Genomic DNA, 23,580 nt, shown 5'->3' with positions numbered 1-23,580 from the left:
AAGATGGGTCAAGGGGGAGGGATCCTGAGAGGAATGGTGTGAGTAGTAGATATTTACCAGTACAGAGGGATAAACCAACAAGTGATATGTTTCAGTAAGATTGGATTTTTGGCATTTATAGCAATGGTTATCAACTCTACTGCAGTGATGGAACGTAAGTTGCAGAAAATAGAGGTTGTGGTGGCAGCTGCAGAGAGGTATTTGGGTGTGCGAGACTTGACATCAGAAGAGGTGTGTTAAGTGGTGGTGTCCCATCCCTTCAGGCTGTTGGCCTGAAGTAGGAATAAATAGATTGAAATAGTGGAGTAGGGTAGTTATTATATATATATATTTGTTTTAAATGTGAGTGTAGTATTAGATGGTAGGGTATTTGTCGTATTTTTTTAAGCAAAGTATAAGGGAGTTATACTCCAGTCTAGTAGGTGGCGGTAATGTAACATTTATTGGATGCCAACCGCCGTTAAACCTCATCGAAGAATCCTCTATAGCTACTCTCGCGATGTCTTGTATCAACGCGTTCACTTACCGTGACGTACATCGAAAATTGTCGGTGCACAGCTGGCAGGCTTGGTTGCTTGGCATCCTTCTCCACGCCGTCAGCTAGAACCCATAAACAACAAAATGACAAGTGAGTAACGTTATAACCGGTGAAAAGTATATATATTTTTATGATTATGTATTACTTGGCTAACGTTGTGCTCGTTGGTAGTTTGGCTAGCTAGCTACGCATCTCGCTTTGTTTCTTGCGGCCTGTCAAGCAATGACTTCGGAGACAACGCTACTGTAGCTAGCAAACTGTTTTAAAATGGATACGTAAACAGTTAGCTAGATAAAGTATAGCTAGTCTAACATGGTTTTGTAGTTAGTGTTACCATACACTATTTTTTTTTAAATTAATGCCATGAAATGTAGCTATACTTTTTCGATAATGACCTGCTGACAAGGCTCTGATTTGTATAGTTAGCTACAAGGATACTGTAACTAGTAGAAGAGTTACACAAATATTCGGTCGTTAGCTGCCTAGTAAGTTAGACCATTCAAGTGGCAAGCACAATAACAAACCTTGCTGAGCAGTGGCCTAGCGTTATGCTTCCTCTCTCCCTACATCATAGATTAAACCATTATTTTCGTTTTATCTAACTATTAGGCCAACTACTGTAGTAGGTTAGCTAGTTAAGTTAGCTACCAAACTGTCAATAACGTACAGGGTTGTAGTAGCCACTAGTTTACCACACTGCCCGCGTTGCAAAATAAATGTACATGCTGTCTTTTTTCCTGGGTCTTTGTAGAATGTTTACCCATTTTGAATCACACAATCGTGTGTTCTCTACTCCGAGATTTAATCCACAGATAAAATGGGAAACTAATAGTTTATAGTAAATGTCCATGAATGTTTAATGTATTTCGACCTGTCCCCAAATTAATATGTACGTTAGTTGGTTACGAGTTCGTTTTGATATTTCAACCTGCATGTCCTGATTTGCGTCTGGTGTTGATGGACAAAATGTGTGTAGTCAGCATGTAATGCTTTGAGTTGCTGAGTAAACTCAAATAAGTCCATATCAGTAGACATGTATATAGCTAGCTAATCAAATCAAATGTTATTGCTCACATGCTTGTGTTCCTAGCTCCAACAGTGCAGTAGTAGCTAACAATTCACAATACACACATCTAAAAGTAAAATATTGGAATTAAAAAATATAAATATTAGGAAGAGCAATGTCGGAGTGGCATTGACTAAAATACAGTAGAATAGTGTGTATATGTATATGTACAGTGGGGAGAACAAGTATTTGATACACTGCCGATTTAGCAGGTTTTCCTACTTACAAAGCATGTAGAGGTCTGTCATTTTTATCATAGGTACACTTCAACTGTGAGAGACGGCATCTAAAACAAAAATCCAGAAAATCACATTATGACTTTTAAGTAATTAATTTGCATTTTATTGCATGACATAAGTATTTGATATCAGAAAAGCAGAACTTAATATTTGGTACAGAAACCTTTACATTTACATTTTAGTCATTTAGCAGACGCTCTTATCCAGAGCGACTTACAGGAGCAATTAGGGTTAAGTGCCTTGCTTAAGGGCACATCGACAGATTTTTCACCTAGTCGGCTCGGGGATTAGAACCAGCGACCTTTCGGTTACTGGCACAACGCTCTTACCCACTAAGCTACCTGCCGACCCTTTGTTTGCAATTACAGAGATCATGCGTTTCCTGTAGGTCTTGACCAGGTTTGCACACACTGCAGCAGGGATTTTGGCCCACTCCTCCATACAGACCTTCTCCAGATCCTTCAGGTTTCGGGGCTGTCGCTGGGCAATACGGACTTTCAGCTCCCTCCAAAGATTTTCTATTGGGTTCAGGTCTGGAGACTGGCTGGGCCACTCCAGGACCTTGAGATGCTTCTTACGGAGCCACTCCTTAGTTGCCCTGGCTGTGTGTTTCGGGTCATTGTCATGCTAGAAGACCCAGCCACGACCCATCTTCAATGCTCTTACTGAGGGAAGGAGGTTGTTGGCCAAGATCTCGTGATACATAGCCCCATCCATCCTCCCCTCAATACAGTGCAGTCGTCCTGTCCCCTTTGCAGAAAAGCATCCCAAAGAATGATGTTTCCACCTCCATGCTTCACGGTTGGGATGGTGTTCTACTCATCCTTCTTCTTCCTCCAAACACGGCAAGTGGAGTTTAGACCAAAAAGCTATATTTTTGTCTCATCAAACAACATGACCTTCTCCCATTCCTCCTCTGGATCATCCAGATGGTCATTGGCAAACTTCAGACGGGCCTGGACATGCACTGGCTTGAGCAGGGGGACCTTGCGTGCGCTGCAGGATTTTAATCCATGACGGCGTAGTGTGTTACTAATGGTTTTCTTTGAGACTGTGGTCCCAGCTCTCTTCAGGTCATTGACCAGGTCCTGCCGTGTAGTTCTGGGCTGATCCCTCACCTTCCTCATGATCATTGATGCCCCACGAGGTGAGATCTTGCATGGAGCCCCAGACCGAGGGTGATTGACCGTCATCTTGAACTTCTTCCATTTTCTAATAATTGCGGCAACAGTTGTTGCCTTCTCACCAAGCTGCTTGCCTATTGTCCTGTAGCCCATCCCAGCCTTGTGCAGGTCTACAATTTTATCCCTGATGTCCTTACACAGCTCTCTGGTCTTGGCCATTGTGGAGAGGTTGGAGTCTGTTTGATTGAGTGTGTGGACAGGTGTCTTTTATAGAGGTAACGAGATCAAACAGGTGCAGTTAATACAGTTAATGAGTGGAGAACAGGAGGGCTTCTTAAAGAAAAACTAACAGGTCTGTGAGAGCCGGAATTCTTACTGGTTGGTAGGTGATCAAATACTTATGTCATGCAATAAAATGCAAATTAATTACTTAAAAATCATACAATGTGATTTTCTGGATTTTTGTTTTAGAGTCCGTCTCTCACAGTTGAAGTGTACCTATGATAAAAATTACAGACCTCTACATGCTTTGTAAGTAGGAAAACCTGCAAAATCGTCAGTGTATCAAATATTTGTTCTCCCCACTGTATGAAGAGTAAAGCAGTATGTTAACATTAAAGTGACCAGTGATTCCATGTCTATGTACAGTGCCTTCGGAAAGTATTCTGACCCATTGACTTTTTCCACATTTTGTTACGTTACAGCCTTATTCTAAAATAGATTAAAAATCCTCAGCAATCTACACACAATACCCCATAATGACGAAGCGAAAAAAACATTTAGAAATTTTGCAAATTTATTAAAAATAAAAACAAACCTTATTTACATAAGTATTCAGAACCCTTTGCTATGAGACTCAATTGAGTTCAGGTGCATCCTGTTTCCATTGATCATCCTTAATGTTTCTACAAATTGATCAGAGTCCACCTGTGGTAAATTCAATTGATTGGACTTGATTTGGAATGCACACCTGTCTATGTAAGGTCCCACAGTTGACAGTGCATGTCAGAGCAAAAACCAAACCATTAGGTCGAAGAAATTGTCCATAGAGCGCAGAGACAGGATTGTGTTGAGGCACAGATCTTGGGAAGGGTACCAAAAAAGGTCTGCAGAATTGAAGGTCCCCAAGAACACAGTGGCCTCCATCATTCTTAAATGGAAGAAGTTTGGAACCACCAACACTCTTCCTAGAGCTGGCCACCTGTCCAAACTGAGCAATCGGGGGAGAAGGGCCTTGGTCAGGGAGGTGACCAAGAACCCAATGGTCACTCTGACAGAGCTCTAGAGTTCCTCTGTGGAGATGGGAGAGCCTTCTAGAAGGACAACCATCTCTGCAGCACTTCACCAATCAGGCCTTTATGGTAGTGACCAGACGGAAGCCACTCCTCAGTAAAAGGCACATGACAGCGCACTTGGAGTTTGCCAAAAGGCACCTAAAGACTCATCTCAGACCATGAGAAACAATATTCTCTGGTCTGATGAAACCAAGATTGAACTCTTTGGCCTGAATGCCAAGCGTCACGTCTGGAGGAAACCTGGCACCATCTCTACGATGAAGTATGGTGGTGGCAGCATGCTGTGGGGATGTTTTTCAGCGGCAGGGACTGGGAGACTAGTCAGGCTCGAGGGAAAGATTAACTGAGCCAAGTACAGAGTTCCTTGATGAAAACCTGCTCCAGAGCGCTCAGGACCTCAGACTGGGCCTAAGGTTCACCTTCCAACAGGACAACGACCCTCAGCACACAGCCAAGATAACGCAGGAGTGGCTTTGGGACAAGTCTATGAATGTCCTTGAGTGGCCCAGCCAGAGCCTGGACTTCAACCTGAACAAACATCTCTGGAGAGACCTGAAAATAGCTGTGCAGCAACGCTCCCCATCCAAACTGACAGAGCTTGAGAGGATCTGCAGAGAAGAATGGGAGAAACTCCCCAAATACAGGTGTGCTAAGCTTGTATTGTCATACCCAAGAAGACTTGACTGTAATCGCTGCCAAAGGTACTTTAACAAAGTGCTGAGTAAAGGGTCTGAATAGTTGTAAATGTTTATTTTTATAAGTTAGCAAAAATGTCTAAACCTGTTTTTGCTTTGTCATTATGGGGTATTGTGTGTAGAATCCATTTTAGAATAAGGCTGTAACGTAACAAAATGTGGAAAAAGTAAAGGGGTCTGAATACTTTCCAAAGGCAGCAGCTTCCAAGGTGCAGGGTTGAGTAACTGGGTGGTAGCCGGCTAGTGATGGCTATTAACAGCTATGGACTAAGTTTAGTGTACTCACTACTCAGCAAGGTTATGATTTTAAAATTAAAAATGGACATTAACAATCACTAACAGTACTCACCTGGGTCTTTCAAATCGATTGCTTTGCAGGGGGAAATCAGCGTGACCTTGCTCGTGCTAAAAATGCCAAAAAGCAAGGGAATGACAAGGGAAAGAAGGCAGATGATGGCATGTCTGCAGCTGCGAGGAAGCTGAGGTAAGTCGTGTTTGTAGTGAGCAATAAACAGCCAATTGTTACTAGTTTTGTTTATTAGGACGTTTTCCTGGTATACTAAGGGGATGTCCACAATTGAGACTAGCCTGAAGACCGGACATTGAATTGCATAGAACTATGTCAGGCAGAATTTGGCTTTTGGATCAGGAAAGTTTCTTTCACAACCTTTACAAGCCAGAATGCTGAATAAAATCACTTTACTGGTTGTGTGTGGTTGGTCCTTTTACAGGTAGGAATGTGAGACTATATATCCACCGTAAAGTAAATTACATCAACTTTTGAAAGCGCTGGTAGTGCATTCGGATTTATCACCTGAAGCATGAGCACAAGATGAAAATACATGTACTAGACACATGCATAGTTGTAGAACTCATGCACATGTTTACATGGTTCTGCTCATGCTTCAGGTGATATAAATCTGAACACACTACCAGCGCTTTGGAAAGTTTAATTATATTTTCCGGTGGATTTGTCTCACATTCATATCTGCAAAAGGACCAACCGCGTGGACAACCGGTAAAGTACGTTAATCATTTTATTCAACATTGTCTTGTCAAGCTTGAGGACATTTTCCAAACAAATATGACAGACTGTGAACCAAAGGTATCAGTCTGTCAGACACATTTTTAACATGGATTTCATTTTGTTTTTGTCTTCCTTAGGGATGCAGAGATAATGCAACAGAAGCAGAAAAAAGCCAATGACCCTAAGCCAGGCGATGAGAAAGCCAAATAGCAGCAGGATACAGAGCCCAAACACAACTATTCTCAGATCAAGATGTTACCTATTATTCAAAGATGACCAGTTATTTTTTTGTCCCATGCTGTGGGGTACAGAACCAGTTTGTAATCTTTTGTGGTGGAGGTTGTACTGTATAGTTTGAGAAATGAATGGTTTTGAATGACTAATGCTTAAGCCTATTTCAATACAGGTCTAATGTTAAATCAGTATTTACAATGTAAAGAGCAGAAATGTCAAACTTCACTACTTAGAATTACAAAACAATCATATTTTTGTATCCCTCCTAGATTTTAAATAACTCATCTAGTGATTTTGTTAATGGTTGTCTATACCATGTTTATTCTTACTTTTATATTGAGGATGGGATATACAGTGCTGTAAGATGATAATCAAATAAACAAATGAAAGGATTCAATCTGGGGAACTTTTATTTAACAAATTATAATTCACACCTGTACAGAAACTTTAATCAATAAAAACACAAAATCAGCTAAAATGAAATAAATACTAAAAGCACCTAGGTGTAAAATGTGCTGATTAATTTCTGCATGTTTCTAACCACAGCAAGGGCATTGACCACTGCAGTCTCTTGACTGAGCTAGAACAACTTCAACTGTGCTTTTCTTCAATATATGAATGCAGTCAATTCCTGATGAGTGTACAACAGTCCCATCTCTGGAGATCTACATGCTCCAGACCAGTTATGTGCAATATTCAGGAGAGTCCAGGACTATTACATTTATCAGGAGTTGACTGTATTGCTAAAGATTGGACAATTATTAGATTAAAATACATTTAGTTAACTTTACAGTAATCTCAATTTGTTATACATTTTTAGCTACTCATTGCAGAACTACTACACAAAACAGATCTCCATCACAAAAGCTGTGGCGCTAAAATAGAGCCCCCATCCTCCCTAGTCTCCAGTCAGTAGATGCATTTCCCAATTCCATTTGGTGATGGGCCTCCATGGTTATACTCTGCAGCAGTTAGTCAGAGCTTTCTTTGGACCGCTTAAACTCAACTTTACCGGTGAGTCTGATTGCCGTCTCAGTTTCACATTTTTTTTAACTTCTCTGTTAGGAAAAAATTAAGTTCTTAGTTATAGTTTAGGTATTCGTGGTAGGGAAGTGGAGGGATTGGATGGAAGGGGTTTTAGGATTCTTACCTTGCCAGGTGAAGTACTGCCTCCACTACATTAGTTCCCACTTTGGCACTAGTTTCACAGAACAGGGCATTGTATGTCTGAAACATATGGTAATATTGTGATCAATATTTAGTTGATGGACCCATGAACATCTTGTTATTTTGACTGAAGAAAAAAAAAAAGTTGTACCCTAGCCAGCCTTTCCCCGTCGACAGTGCTGACACAGCTTCCCTCCGGTCGATCTTCTCGCAGGTCCACTTTGTTCCCAATCACACACATTGGGAGTTGCTCATCCCTGCATTCCTGGGATAAGGGAAGTTTGTTCTTCAGTAAGTTCCTGATTTATGCGTAATTGTTCTTTTTATATTGTATATTTCAGCAATAAGGTTTGTGGTATATGGCCACTATACCACGGCTAAGGGCTGTTTTTATGCACGACGCAACGGAGCGCCTGCTGGATACAGCCCTTAGCCATGGTATATTGGCAATATACCACAAACCCCCAAGGTGCCTTAATGCTATTATAAACTGGTTACTAATGTAATTAAAAGAGTACAAATAAATGTTTTTCATACCCGTTGTATACGGTCTGATATACCATGGCTTTCAGCCAAATCAGCATCCAGGAGCCAAACTACACAGTTTATTTTAATTTTACTTGACTAGTCAAGCCAGTTGAGAACAAATTATTATTTACAATAATCCTGCAAAGACCATTATGGCCTCAAAAAAATGAATTAACTCATAAAATCTGCCTATAATAAGACACCCATTTAGCAATTATTTTGGAATCCCATTCCAAGTTATTTAAATCCCAAGGACCATAAAACCCCTCAACTGTGACTGGTACCTGAATCTGGCCCATCCACTCTCTGACATTAAGGAAGCTGCTCTCAGAAGTGACATCATACAGCAGTAAGACTCCATGGGCTTTACGGAAGTAAGACCTGGCAATACTGCGGAACCTTCAGTAACAGGGAAATCCCATTTAGTTATTGACATTACATGATCATTTGGAATCTGTGCAGCACTTCAGATTAACAGCCACATCACCAAGACATTATGGGACCACACATTTAAGGCTTTTAGTATGTCAATGTGTCACAGCACCAAGTCAAAGCTATTCGCTGCTCTGGCACCCCAATGGTGGAACAAGCTCCCCCACGACGCCAGGACAGCGGAGTCACTGACCACCTTCCGGAGACACTTGAAACCCTACCTCTTTAAGGAATACCTGGAATAGTATAAAGTAATCCTTCTCCCCCCCCCAAAAAAAGTGGTTGTCCCACTGGCTATCATAAGTTGAATGCACCAATTTGTAAGTCGCTCTGGATAAGAGCGTCTGCTAAATGATGTAAATGTAATGTATTTTTTTTGCTTGACAGTTCAACTGAAAGGTGTGATTATTTTAAATCTGTCCAGCATTTGTTTAATTAGAGCAACACCATAAGGACTGTAACCAAGGCTTTTAGAATGTCAATATACAGAAACATACCGCTCTTGTCCAGCAGTATCCCATATCTGGAGGTTAGTTTTTTCTCCATCCACCAACATCTTCTTGATTTGGAAATCAACTCCTAAGAACAACATTATGTAATGGTAAGGGCAATGCACTTTCTGCATTAATTCTACCACTTTAAAAAATAAACTGTCCTGTTACTGTACTTACCCAACGTCGTCTGAATATCTCCCCTGAACTCATTGAGACTCAACCTCAATAGAAAGCTGGACTTCCCTGATCCTGCATCTCCCGCCAAAACTAACCGGTACATGTGAGCAGAGCCACCAGTGTCAACGATGTCTGCTTCGGTTGGCTGAGGACCAAGTAGCATCACATAGTTATGAAGAATAATGCATATGCCAATTCCACATAAACCTCCCTATACAAAATGTCTTCCTGCGCATCAAAACTGAATATCTCAGTTCATTGCCTTACCTTTATGGGGAAAGCAGACAAGCGTCTCCGAATGGACGAAGCGATGGAGCTAGGTTTTCTGGGAGCTACAGACAGTGTTGCCTGACTTGCATCTGATTTCACGTCTGATATCTGGTACAGAAATAGGTAAATTCATGTATTAGCATGTGAAATGTACTAATAAAATAGTTGGTCAAACCTTTCGGTTACCCTTACCTCAATGTCTGAGGGCACATATGAATAACTGTGGTGTACTGTTTCTGTAGAGACATCACTGTCAGACTCGCTGCCTGAGCTTTCAGTAGTGTCCATAGGCAGGGACACACCACTGTCCAGGTATCTATCAGCCCAGCTGGTTACATGGGAGTAGGTTGTTTTACTGGAGTCTACAGCTGTGTTCTCTCCCCCTGAACTGGACCAAAAATAGGAATGAATAAATAAGAACATGAGTTAAAAGTGGTCAATTCACATGATCAAATCAATAGGTCCAGATTTATAGGATAACGATATAGTATGTGTACTTTATAAGCGTGCTTTGTCGAACTGGCTTCATTCTTCGAGCTGCGATTTCACTGTTGGGGGATAGCTGTGGGATGATTTATAACACTTTTGTAAACAAAGAGAAACTAAAGCATTGTAGAGATGCCTTATAAATGCAAATGTAAGGGGAAATGTGAGTCTAACTTATCTTGAGTGAAAACAACCAAGACTTACCCTCCTTTTACTTGATGCCACATCATTGACTAAGGCAGAGCGCAAGTCATCATTGCTGTCATACAGCTTTTTGTTCATGACCCTAATAGGAAGGAGTCAATGTAGAGAACATGTCATATGCTTTACTAATCTTTTAGCCTGTCAACTTCTATTAACAATGAGCATAAGGTTTGCACTGCACGGATGTGCATGCATGACTCAAAGCTATGCTTTACTTCGATACAACAAAAACAATTGTCATGAAAGGACATACTAACCGACAATCGGGTCGGACAGACTTACTGGAGTATTTCAATGTGACTGGAGTAAGACTGGTACTCGATTACCATCTTTTTCAGGTCATCACTTTCTCTGGGAAAACAAAAATTTACAAATACATTTGTGCCCTGTAATCAACTAGTCCGTATTAACTGAGTTGGACTTGATCCATTGGACCTGAGAATGAAGTCTGATCTCACCTCTCATGTTGAAGTTTCTGGTCTGCATACATGTTCTTCAGCTTGTCCATCTCTACCTGCAGAATGGAGATGTTTGTCTGAGCTTTGACGAGAGAACTCCGTAACTGCTCATTTTCCTGAGGAGAGCATGCAATATGTAGAATATTACTGGAAAGTGTACAGGAAATAATGTAAATGGGACTCAACATACAGTTATGTGTCTATCTTGAATTGATCCAACGTACCATAGTCAGTCCACATATTTGTTGGTGTAGTTTGTCAACATCCTGCCTGGAATTGTTGAGTTCAGATTCATCTTGGCACTACAATGAAAATGTTTCCATTCATTTCAAATGAATAATAAATATGATTATTTATCACCTGAAATCACATTCACGCTTAAAACTGCCTGAAACTACATTGCTCAAAAAAATAAAGGGAACACTTAAACAACACATCCTAGATCTGAATGAATGAAATAATCTTATTAAATACTTTTTTTCTTTACATAGTTGAATGTGCTGACAACAAAATCACACAAAAATTATCAATGGAAATCAAATGTATCAACCCATGGAGGTCTGGATTTGGAGTCACCCTCAAAATTAAAGTGGAAAACCACACTACAGGCTGATCCAACTTTGATGTAATGTCCTTAAAAACAAGTCAAAATGAGGCTCAGTAGTGTGTGGCCTCCACGTGCCTGTATGACCTACCTACAACGCCTGGGCATGCTCCTGATGAGGTGGTGGATGGTCTCCTGAGGGATCTCCTCCCAGACCTGGACTAAAGCATCCGCCAACTCCTGGACAGTCTGTGGTGCAACGTGGATGGAGCGAGACATGATGTCCCAGATGTGCTCAATTGGATTCAGGTCTGGGGAACGGGCGGGCCAGTCCATAGCATCAATGCCTTCCTCTTGCAGGAACTGCTGACACACTCCAGCCACATGAGGTCTAGCATTGTCTTGCATTAGGAGGAACCCAGGGCCAACCGCACCAGCATATGGTCTCACAAGGGGTCTGAGGATCTTATCTCGGTACCTAATGGCAGTCAGGCTACCTCTGGCGAGCACATGGAGGAAAGAAATGCCACCCCACACCATGACTGACCCACCGCCAAACCGGTCATGCTGGAGGATGTTGCAGGCAGCAGAACGTTCTCCACGGCGTCTCCAGACTCTGTCACGTCTGTCACGTGCTCAGTGTGAACCTGCTTTCGTCTGTGAAGAGCACAGGGCGCCAGTGGCGAATTTGCCAATCTTGGTGTTCTCTGGCAAATGCCAAACGTCCTGCACGGTGTTGGGCTGTAAGCACAACCCCCACCTGTGGACGTCGGGCCCTCATACCACCCTCATGGAGTCTGTTTCTGACCGTTTGAGCAGACACATGCACATTTGTGGTCTGTGGTCACCACCTGCAGAACCACTTCTTTATTGGGGGTGTCTTGCTAATTGCCTATAATTTCCACCTGTTGTCTATTCCATTTGCACAACAGCATGTGAAATGTATTGTCAATCAGTGTTGCTTCCTAAGTGGACAGTTTGATTTCACAGAAGTGTGATTGACTTGGAGTTACATTGTGTTGTTTAAGTGTTCCCTTTATTTTTTTGAGCAGTGTATGTAAATAGAGTAGTGTAAAAGGATAAGATTGCCAAACATCATAACTTTTCAACACCAACAAAAACAGGTCAATAAGTGAAATAGGTAAAATAACCTGTTTCAAAGGAATGACACCTACCTTCAACAACCTGTCCACAGCAGTATGCAGATCTGCCACTTCATTATCATGCCTTCTCCGGAGTGTATCCATGACTCCCTCCATTTTCTTACGCTCCTACAGACATGAAACCCAAGGAGAGAACTTTGCTCATTGGCTCTGGATTAAAAAAGGGGCTTTCACAAAACTATATAGAGGGGCCTTTGTAAGTTTGAGCTGGCTGTTCTCCCTCTCCCTGTTACTTCCTCTACCACATGTGGATAAACACCTGTGCCGAGGCAAGGAGGAATGCTGCAGAAAGGAGTGTCCCTGGCCTAGCCCCTCTCTTTAAATGAAAACAGTTTCATCTTTATTTCCAACATACACTATACAGTGCACTCAGAAAGTATTCAGACCCCTTGACTTTTTCCACATTTTGTTACGTTAGCCTTATTCTAAAATTGATTAAATTGATTTTTCCCCTCAATCTACACACAATACCCCATAGTGACAAAGCAAAAACAGGTTTTTTGAAATATCACATTTACATAGCACCTTTGTCAGTGATTTCAGCCTAGAGTCTTCTTGGGTATGACGCTACAAACTTGGCACACCTGTATTTGGGGAGTTTCTCCCATTCTTCTCTGCAGATCCTCTCAAGCTCTGTCAGGTTGGATGGGGAGCATCGCTGCACAGCTATTTTCAGGTCTCTCCAGAGATGTTTGATCGGGTTCAACAGGAAGTGTGTTGGTGGTTCCAAACTTCCATTTAAGAATGGAGGCCACTGTGTTCTTGGGGACCTTCAATGCTGCAGAAATGTTTTGGTACCCTTCCCCAGATCTGTGCCTCGACACAATCCTGTCTCAGAGCTCTACGGACAATTCCTTCAACCTCATGGCTTGGTTTTTGCTCTGACATGCACTGTCAACTGTGGGACCTTATATAGCCAGGTGTGTGCCTTTCATGTCCAATCAATTGAATTTACCACAGGTGGACTCCAATCAAGTTGTAGAAACATCTCAAAACAGGATGCACCTGAACTCATTTTCAAGTCTCACAGCAAAAGGTCTGAATACTTATGTAAATAAAAAGGTATGTTTTTAACTTTTTTATAAATTTGCTAAAATTTCAAAAAACCTGTTTGCGCTTTGTCATTATGGGGTATTGTGTGTAATTGATTTAATACATTTTAGAATAAGGCTGTAACGTAACAAAATGTGGAAAAAGTCAAGCGGTCTGAATACTTTCCAAATGCACAGTATATACAAAGTGATGTGGACACCCCTTCAAATTAGTGGATTCGGCTCTTTCAGCAACATCAGTTGCTGACAGGTGTATAAAATCAAGCACACATTTACATTATTTAGCAGACGCTCTTATCCAGAGCGACTTACAAATTGGTGCATTCAACTTATGATAGCCAGTGGGACAACAACTTTTTTTAATTATTTTTTTATGGGGGGGTGTAGAAGGATTACTTTTATACTATTCCAGGTATTCCTTAAAGAGGTAGGGTTTCAAGTGTCTCCGGAAGTTGGTCAGTGACTCCGCTGTCCTGGCGTCGTGGGGGAGCTTGTTCCACCATTGGGGTGCCAGAGCAGTGAATAGCTTTGACTGGGCTGAGCGGGAACTGTGCTTCCGTAGAGGTAGGGGGGCTAGCAGGCCAGAGGTGGATGAACGTAGTGCCCTCGTTTGGGTATAGGGTCTGATCAGAGCCTGAAGGTAAGGTGGTGCCGTTCCCCTCACAGCTCCGTAGGCAAGCACCATGGTCTTGTAGTAGATGCAAGCCTCAACTGGAAGCCAGTGGAGTGTGCGGAGGAGCGGGGTGACATGAGAGAACTTGGGAAGGTTGAACACCAGACGGGCTGCAGCGTTCTGGATAAGTTGTAGGGGTATAATGGCACAGGCAGGGAGCCCAGCCAACAGCGAGTTGCAGTAATACAGACGGGAGATGACAAGTGCCTGGATTAGGACCTGTGCCGCTTTCTGTGTAAGGTAGGGTCGTACTCTACAACGAATGTTGTAGAGCATGAACCAGCCATGCAATCTCCATAGACAAACATTGGCAGTAGAATGGCCCATACTGAAGAGCTCAGTGACTTTCAACATGGCACCGTCATAGGATGCCACCTTTCCAACAAGAGTTCGTCAAACTTTTGCCCTGCTAGAGCTGCCCTGGTCAACTAAGTGCTGTTATTGTGAAGTGGAAACGTCTAGGAGCAACAACGGCTCAGCCGCAAAGTGTTAGGCCACACAAGCTCACAGAACGGGACCGCTGAAATGCTTAGCGCGTAAAAACCGTCTGTCCTCAGTTGCAACACTAAGCCTAAGATCACCATGCACAATGCCAAGCATCAGCTGGAGTGGTGTAAAGCTCGCCGCCATTGGACTCTGGAGCAGTGGTGAATCACACTTCACCATCTGGCAGTCCGACGGACTAATCTGGGTTTGGCAGATGCCAGGAGAACGCTACATGCCCCAATGCATAGTACCAACTGTAAAGTTTGGTGGAGGAGGAATAATGGTCTGGGGCTGTTTTTCATGATTTGGGCTAGGCCCCTTAGTTCCAGTGAAGGGAAATCTTAACACTACAGCATATAGTGACAGTCTAGATGATTCTGTGCTTCCAACCTTGTGGCAACAGTTTGGGGAAGGCACTTTCCTGTTTCAGCATGACAATGCCCCGTGCACAAAGCGAGGTCCATACAGAAATGGTTAGTCGAGATCGGTGTGGAAGAACTTGACTGGCCTGCACAGAGCCCTGACCTTAACCCCATTGAACACCTTTGGGATGAATTGGAACGCTGACTGCGAGCCAAGCCTAATCGACCAACATCAGTGTCCGACCTCACGAATGCTCGTGGCTGAATGGAAGTAAGTTCCCGCAGCAATGTTCCAACATCTAGTGGAAAGCCTTCCCAGAAGAGTGGAGGCTGTTATAGTAGCAAAGGGGGTGGACCAACTCCATATTAATGCCCATGATTTTGGACGAGCACAGGTCCACATACTTTTGGTCATGTAGTGTACCATATGCCCCAATATAAGCCCTATTACTTAACTTTTTCTCATTCCTTTTTAAATTTTCCAAAGGTATGTTTTCAATTAAACCAATGCATTCTTAATGACTCAGCTCAAGTTATTTGCTTGCTTTGTTTTTATAGTTCTTAAGTTGATATAGAGCAAATTAAATGTTTAATTTCTAGCACTGTGTACTATGCTGATGTAATGCAGTCCTCAGAATGTCACTTACCTCTTCTCTCACCCTGTCCTCTACACGGGAAAGCTGCTGCTGCATGTTCTCCTCCAGCTTTGTCAACTGACTTGTGTTGAGCTCCTCTGTTCTGTCGGCACACAGAGATACATACCATTTACATGTCTGCCCTGGATGCCATCAAGTGCAAAACAACTGCCCAAACACTAGTTCAGCAAAAGTGATGAGTCAGAAAATGAAGTTGAGGCATTGTTTGCAAGCCTTCAAAAACAGCAACACGGCACATAGAAGTACACCTTTAGGTTCCAATCATATCTGGTCCATTTGTATCCATTGCCCATGTGTTTTCATCTAATGGTCTACTTTGAGCGGGCAGGACTCACTACTCAGTTAAATGTGTTCTGTCATAATCAGGTGACAACACTTGGTCCAGCCAGTCATGAGTCAGGCGAGGCCCCCTAGGAGGCAAATGCCACAGGTTCACAAGACTGGGCTCTGCATAGTTTGAGATTTAATGAATGACAAATTGATTAAACATCTATATTTGTGTCAGAATTTTGGGTTTTACAGGCACATTCATTTGCATAAGTGAAGGGAATAGGCCTGAATGGAAATATATAAAGGGACAACTCAGTTTACAAGGAGATAATGATGAGATCAGGCAGAGCAACTCATTTAAGATTTCCTACTTCCTTGAGAAATGTAATCCCTATCTAATGAAATGCAGCCTCTGAACCACAAAACCGACTCCACCCCATCTAAGGTTACAATTCAGTAGTTGAATTCAGTAGTTGGAAACATGCAATTATGTGTGATGATCACTTTTCTGTGGGATGCATAGGTTACTGGCACAATCAACTCACATTTGTAAAAGTAAACTGATTAACAGCACAGGCCTGCTCTTGATTGGATCATTGTTGCACGGATATCCCACAACATGAACATTACATATGTGTATCCAGTAACACAAACAGACAAATGACCGAATTAACTGATATAAATATGTTCCATTCTTTGGAACCCAATTAGAGGGAGAAGATAACATATTCAGGCAATACATTTGGTAGATTTTTTCTCAATTTAGTGTTTCCCTCCACCCCCTGTGGAATCTGACCCAAGGTATGCTGCTATGACTGAATTGCTACCTTCTTAAACTGGTTTCCACCTGCTCGCTCTCAAGCCTGTGGTCCTTGCTCTCAGTGACAAGAGCATCAATAAATCCCTCATATTGTTGCAACATGAGAGGTTCTGAGGTGGAGTAAATGGCTTGGTACAGCTCAGCCAATTGATCACGCAGTCTGAAAGAGAAGAACGAGACTATGGACAACAGTAATTTCAAAATGTTACATATTTATAAAAATCAGAGGGATTAACGAATATCTACATATTGCACCCACATAGTCTACTGTAAGAGCAAGTCCAAATTTGTCAAACTATTCACACCAACCAACCACCAGACAGATTTACCTTCCTGAGAGGAGACCTGTTACATCGTCCATCCTGCTCTGGAACTCGTCCCAAGGACTCTCTTGACTTTGAGGAGACGCTCCAAAAGAGGCTAAATCCAATGTTTCTGAAACCTCTTGAAACCGAGAGGAGAAATTGCTGTAATTGATACATCCATCTGCACTAGCACCGAATTTGTTGAATAAAGTTTTGATTTCGTCTTCAGGCACATTGAGCTCTCGACAAACAACCGTAAAGTCTTCGAATTCAATCACACCAGATTTGTTAATGTCACACGCTGAAAACACTCTTTGGAGGCTGGCTTTGTCCATGGCTTCGTATTTCGAGTTTAAAAGTTACATTAAGTCCGCCTTGGGAAATCGATAGGCTAGCAACAGCTTGGACCATTTGATCCCCACCTTTATTTGTATAATGTTATCCAGCACCAGCATTCAGAATTTCCGCCCGACACTTGCCAGAGGTGAGAAGAGGAGGCGGTAATACTTTTCCCATGCTAATTATGAACTCTATTCACTACCGTACAATCAAAAGGCCACTGATTGGCTCAGCTGGCTCAAAATGGGCGAGACTGCGCAAGCATACCATACTTGCGTTGCGTTGTTTTGCGTTCATAACCAAGTGGGAAGTTACCATATACGACTGGGGAAAATCCAATTAAACGCCCCTCCAACTGGCAATTACTAGTGGGAAACTTGTCTATGATGAAATGTAACCTTTTATAGAATGGGTGGTTCAGAACCACTGGTTCTAATCCTGAATGATGATTGGTTAAAACCGCATTCCAGCAGTGGCAATTCCACAAGTTACCACCGGCTAAATCTATTACATTAAAATGCCTATTTACTCTGTTCCAGCTGACTGCGCAATCCATTGTCTCATCAGCCCAGCCAGGCAATTTATAAACTTGATCTCCACTATAAAACGCATCCAGACATTATCTCACATTTCTTTTAAACTAACATTTAGTTTTCAACAGCATTTGTATAAACCTTGTTGTCAGTCTCTCCTACATTTGCAACATTGTTTCAATATTCAAATTAGATCTCCAGCTGTCCAATAGTAATGAACATGTTTGGCAGTCTGGATGAGACAGACAGGCAGGCAGCATTTCTCAGCCAGTCAAAATCATGAATCAGCTGGCATAATTTTTATGGATATATACAATGAAATGTCAATTGAAAAAAGGTGAAACAAAACGGAGTGCAGATAGTTTGCAGTCTTTCCAGCTTCAGTTTGAAGTTATTGTGTTAGCTGTGTTGTTGGCTAGTTCCTCTGAACAAGTGAGCACATTTTCTTTGCCAGACGAAATCGCGCCTCATTAGCTCATTGTTATGTATGTTTCCAAATAATTGTCACTAGTAAACAGCTTGAACAAATGCAAATGCAGCTACTTTGCTGTTATTCTGGCTGCACTTTTTGACGTGACTGTAAATTAGCTGTAGTTGGCTAGCTAGCAAGCAATGGATAACGTTGCCAGCCAGTATGGCAATGGAACATTTAGAACGAACGACTGGGTCGCGTCCATAGATACAGAACAAAAAGACTGAAGGACTGGGTCATGTCTCTGGCAACCGAAGGATAGAAGGAACGACCAGTCGGCTTCGGTAGCAACCCTAGATTTGTGTCAGGACTATATCTTGTGAAAGGATGAAATAGTATGAATCAATTCATAAAAATAACGTTTTTAATGAAAATATGTCAATCCTTATTTTAATATGTTGGTAACCCGTTGTATAAATAGTAGGCTATATGATGCATTTGCACAGTCGGGAAGATTCTTTTTTTTATCCATTGGTAGGATATGGCAAGGATATGGCAAGGATCCTACCTATAACCACGTTTCCATCCACACTTTTTGTGAAAGTAAAGTCATCCCATATAAAAACATTTTTGCTACAGCTGTGATGGAAACAAGAAGTTTCGGTCCAATTGTATGAATGCCGTCATAATTTGGTCGTTGGACATGGTATCTTTTTGTGTTGGTAAAATTAATTACGTGAGAAATGACGGTGGAAACTCCTTTATGCGTAAATCTTGATATAACTAACCATCATATCGAAGTAAACTTGGAGTCACGCGATGATATGGTGTGTGGTCCTCCCACTACTACCACTCTGGAAACAATGCAATTTATTAGGCTACAGATGAAATAACGTATGATGAACTTCGCAGGGTGGTGAAGTGCATGGTGATGTTGAAGCTCCTTTCCAATAAATATCGAGGGTCTGATTCTGGTGACATGATATGATCGATGCTTGACTGCCGTTTGACAAATACAAATATTCTCACTCTTATCCATAATAATCTCATAATGTAGACTAGCCTACCCACACTGTATCTGCAAGCTGTTGGCTAGAGTTGAAAATGCGATGGAAACACATTGAACTTTAGAATATCCATCATTGAACTTTAGATTTATATTCGATACATGAAAACGTAAACGAACAATTACATTCATGTGCACTACATCATCACTCACAGATTTTTTTTTTCATCAACAAGTATTTTAGGTGGAAACACACCACTGGTGGGAAAATGCGCAACTTCTCTTTATGCGGATTTGAGAATATTCGCATGAAAATCTGTCTCCAATAGGATGGAAACCTAGCTTATTACACTAAAGTAGACTCTTTATCTATTGTCCTTTCAGGTGTGGACTGCACTCTTTATCAAGAATACTTGCCTGCCTGCCATTGTTGCACTGTGTGCATACGGTAATTAACTCCACCCTACCATGTGATATCCCTAGCCATACTACAGTTCCATGCCTTCACTATTGTGACAGAAACAGCTCTACAAAAAATACCGAACTAAATTATTGGCCTATTTGTTTTACATGACAATGCAAGAATTAGGCTCAAATAAAGTCTGAACATGTTCTTCGCTGTTCTTCACAGATGTTTTTATATGAGTCTGGTAGAATGCGTCAGCAAACACTGTTCTCCGCCTTAATGTGACTAATGTGTTGACAGAGAACACAGTCACTAACCACGTTTCCATCCACAGTTTTTATGTGAGTAAAATCATACCATATTTTTTAAAAATTAAGACAGCTGTGATGGAAATAGGAAGTTTCGGTACAATTGTATAAATGCCGACGGATCATTTGTTTGTTCGACATGGTGGGATCTTTCTGAGTCAGTACAATTAATTATGTGATAAATGACTGTGGAAACACTTCTATACGCAAATATTGATAAAGTAACCATCATAACAAAGTCAACTTGGAGTCACGCGATGACGTTGTGTGATCCTCCCACTACGACTAGTCGGGAAAGCATGCACTTTATTAGGCTACAGATGAAATAAGTTATGATGAACTTCACAGGGTGGTGAAAGTCAGGGGTCCCCCCCAGGGGTCCCCCCCACACACACACACACACACATTCTGAAATTGCATTTTTCTCCCCCCCCAGTTTTATCATTGGAATGTGATTCAAAACAAGGCAACGGTGTGCTTTAGGACCATGGGGACGCCTCCGAGCGGTCGGGTAGGCATTATGGAGTGTTTATCCAACTGGATAAAAAAAATATTAATAATAATATTGTGGCCACACATTGATAATGTAATAGCAGAATCAGGCAAGTCTGGAACTAGTCTGCTACACCAAGATCTGGATCCATTTAGCAATGACTGACCCTTTATATTATATAATTCGTTTGATGGGTGCTTGCTTTACAAACAAGTGCTTAAAGGCCCAGTGCAGTCAAAAATGTGACATTCCTGTGTTTTATATAACCTGAGTGTACAAAACATTAGGAACACCTTCCTAATATTGAGTTGCACCCCCCTTTGCCCTCAGAACAGCCTCAATTCCTCAGGACATTGACTCTACATGGTGTCAAAAGCGTTCCACAGGGATGCTGGCCCATGTTGATTCCAATGCTTCCCACAGTTGTCTCAAATTGGCTGGAAGTCCTTTAGGCAGCAGTGTTGCAGTTCTTGACACACTCAAACCGGTGCGCCTGGCACCTACTACCATACCCCTTCAAAGGAACTTAAATATTTTGTCTTGCCCATTCACCCTCTGAATGGCACACACACAATCCATGTCTCAAGGCTTAAGAATCCTTCTTTAACCTGTCTCCTCCCCTTCATCTACCCTGATTGAAGTGGATTTAACAAGTGACATCAATAAGAGATCATAGATTTCACCTGGATTTACCTGGCCAGTCTATGTCATGTAAAGAGCAGGTGTTCCTAATGTTTTGTACACTCAGTGTATATTTCCACACTATGAGGTTGGAATAATACTGTGAAATTGTGAAAATGCTCTAATAGTGCAAGAGATGTTTGAAAAGACCACCTGAAATTTCAGCCTGTTTAAGGGGGAGATGGAGTTTTGGCCTGCCAGAGGTGCATTCAGTTCGCTTAAACATTTGCTATGTTGCAGAACGGTTTGTACTGAATGACATGTTTCCCCAAAATGTTCTTGTACGTTCTTTAACATGCTTTGAGGTACGTTTGCTCCCGTCTGATGGTTGTGGCGAGGTGTGGCTTGAAGCAATAAGTGACGTATTTAAAGGGCAGTCGCCATGCTGACAGCGTTCCTCAACCTACACATCAACCCCTCCCAAGTTTTCAACTGGTCGTTCAGTACAGCACCGTTTCCGTTCAATTGAATGTTCTAGAACGTAAACACATACTGAATGCAGCCCTGGTGACATCACCATACAGTGCATTATTTAATAGACCAATAAGAAAGAGTTCCAAAACTCTCTGCCAATAACAGCTAGTTTTACGTTTTCCCCTCCCCACTCAGACCACTCCCAGACAGTCCTAGATAAATTCTTGCTTGAGTAATTGCTCTTTGCTAAGAAGCTATTTTTGTTTCATTTTGGCCATTTTAATTGAAAACAATCACAGTAAGGTACTTAATTGTTACCCAGAAATGATTTGATATTGAGATAAAAAACAGCTGCATTGGACCTTTAAGACCAATGTGACAAACACCATTTGTGTCCTAGATTCTTATTCTTTCTACATTGAGGTTATTCTATTATGCATTATAACTTTAGAGTTCATTAACCATATAGGAAACTAAATGTAACCATTTATCTTTATTTGAAAAATTAAAATAAGGTGCTTTTATGTACAGAACAACAAAAACAACTGAAACAGTAGTGATGTACAATACAAAAAATACAGTTCACAACAGCTTTTTACATTGGCAGCTCAATTTACAAAACATTTTTACATACAAACTTACAAGACAATTTGACACGAGTCAGAGAAACCTGGTGCACTGTCACAAATAGAAGGCTTGACTGAAGTGGTTCTTCAACTGAAAGAGGTTCCTTACTGCAACTCAGTAGAAGCTTATTACTAGTCTCAAAAACCTTATGCAAGTATATATCAATTTGGAGCAGTGATCAAACAAAATAGATTTGTATGCTGCATGTCTGAGCCTATTATGGTAGATATTCAGGTTGATTTTGTTCTGAGTTCTGCTAATGTATTATTGTTTAGATTTTAGATAACAACCACTTTACTCAACAGATCCAAGCTGCCATTTCTTCTTGCAATGTTTGTAACAAAATACAAATCATACATTTGAAATTCAGTTGTAAAGACAGCATTTCAAATTCTTCCCCTCAATTGTTTGTTACAACTGGAGTCTTTGAAATCCTGATGGAGCTCACAAGAGTTGTATAGACATTACTAGTATGATATTTCTGTACAGGTTGAGACTATAATTCAAAATGTATAGTCAAAAACAATGGTTTGCAATAGTGTCAACACATAAATACAAGGTGACTGAGGTTGAAGCCATTCTAACATAATTATTTGTACAGATACTGATCATAAGTGTTTTAATATCATTGTTGGGTATGCCCAGTACAGTTCTACAGTCTATTCTGTCGCACCTATCATGCAGGTGATGCTGCTGCTACCTGGTTGTCCATGTGATTGAGTAATATCACAAGGTCAGGCGTACACATTTTAGAACCCCAAGAGGCACAACTCTTGATTCCTGAATTTAGCTTGAAGGCATGAAAAAAATGAGTTGAATATGTAATACATAATTCTCAACAAAACCCCCATCTGTGTTCCAAACTAAGGCTTTCCAACATCCTGTGCAAAAAAAACGCATTCTGAGTCGAGATGTTTGCTGGTTCTGCACTTTGATCACAATGATACAACTTTCACTAGTCCACTCAACTACAATACAAATGTACATTATATACACTCAGCCACCATGGCAGTCCTTTAGCAGTATGCTTTTTTCACAGCTACTTTGTCAAAAATTGTGAAATTGTAAGGCCCTTGTACAAATGTCAATAAACTTAAATAAGACAACATTGTTTTACTTAGAAATAGTTTTGGAATAATTGTATCACTACATTCACACAACGCAATGTTGCAAGAGTTTACCATAATTTTGCACTGACATAGCTACATCTTTGGAATATGAAATCTATATTCTTAAATTGTACCTTTAGAATTATTATATCTTTCCAATCATGAACAGCTGAAAACGTATACCTGTTATTAGGTAATGCCTCAATGAAAGCCCTTGCTTTTGGATGAATATTTCTGCAGGTTCCATCCTTTCACAATATCTGTTTATTTTTGTTTTTAAAAGCCATTCCTCCATTGACTGGTCCATAACTGCTGTGATAGCCTTGGCTCCATGTTAGTAAAACCCAGTTTACAGTCATTAGTGTCATTAAACCAGAGGTGATGTTGGTAACAATGGCAGCTTTCATATACACTGAATGGCTACGTTATGAATGGTTTGATACATACTGTTTGATACATGCAGAATTAGTCAGGCCCATTAAACATA

The 23,580-nt window shown here is 41.2% G+C and overlaps 2 protein-coding genes across 2 annotated transcripts; one reads left to right on the top strand and one right to left on the bottom strand.

Annotated features, from left to right (window-relative positions):
* The first annotated feature begins 513 nt into the window (after nt 1–513).
* On the top strand, nt 514–6,615 carry LOC121531932 (small EDRK-rich factor 2). Its single transcript, XM_041837502.2, has 3 exons — nt 514–628; nt 5,336–5,441; nt 6,122–6,615. Exons 1-3 carry the CDS (start codon nt 622–624, stop codon nt 6,192–6,194), a joined length of 186 nt encoding a protein of 61 aa, XP_041693436.1. The 5' UTR covers nt 514–621; the 3' UTR covers nt 6,195–6,615.
* LOC121531931 (ras and EF-hand domain-containing protein) lies at nt 6,293–17,282 on the bottom strand. The gene is made up of 17 exons (XM_041837501.2): nt 16,790–17,282; nt 16,468–16,620; nt 15,362–15,452; nt 12,154–12,249; nt 10,659–10,736; nt 10,435–10,550; nt 10,259–10,327; nt 9,977–10,058; nt 9,784–9,848; nt 9,479–9,674; nt 9,284–9,394; nt 9,017–9,161; nt 8,843–8,924; nt 8,198–8,312; nt 7,537–7,650; nt 7,369–7,445; nt 6,293–7,276 (listed from the first exon to the last, which is right to left on the bottom strand). The coding sequence occupies exons 1-17, from the start codon at nt 17,098–17,100 to the stop codon at nt 7,174–7,176; spliced, it is 2,004 nt and encodes a 667-aa protein (XP_041693435.1). The 5' UTR covers nt 17,101–17,282; the 3' UTR covers nt 6,293–7,173.
* Between the last annotated feature and the right edge of the window lie 6,298 nt (nt 17,283–23,580).

This window comes from Coregonus clupeaformis, chromosome 19 (assembly GCF_020615455.1).
Source record: "Coregonus clupeaformis isolate EN_2021a chromosome 19, ASM2061545v1, whole genome shotgun sequence".
NCBI classification, from domain to species: Eukaryota; Metazoa; Chordata; class Actinopteri; order Salmoniformes; family Salmonidae; genus Coregonus; species Coregonus clupeaformis.
This window is presented reverse-complemented; position numbering and strand designations above follow the sequence as displayed.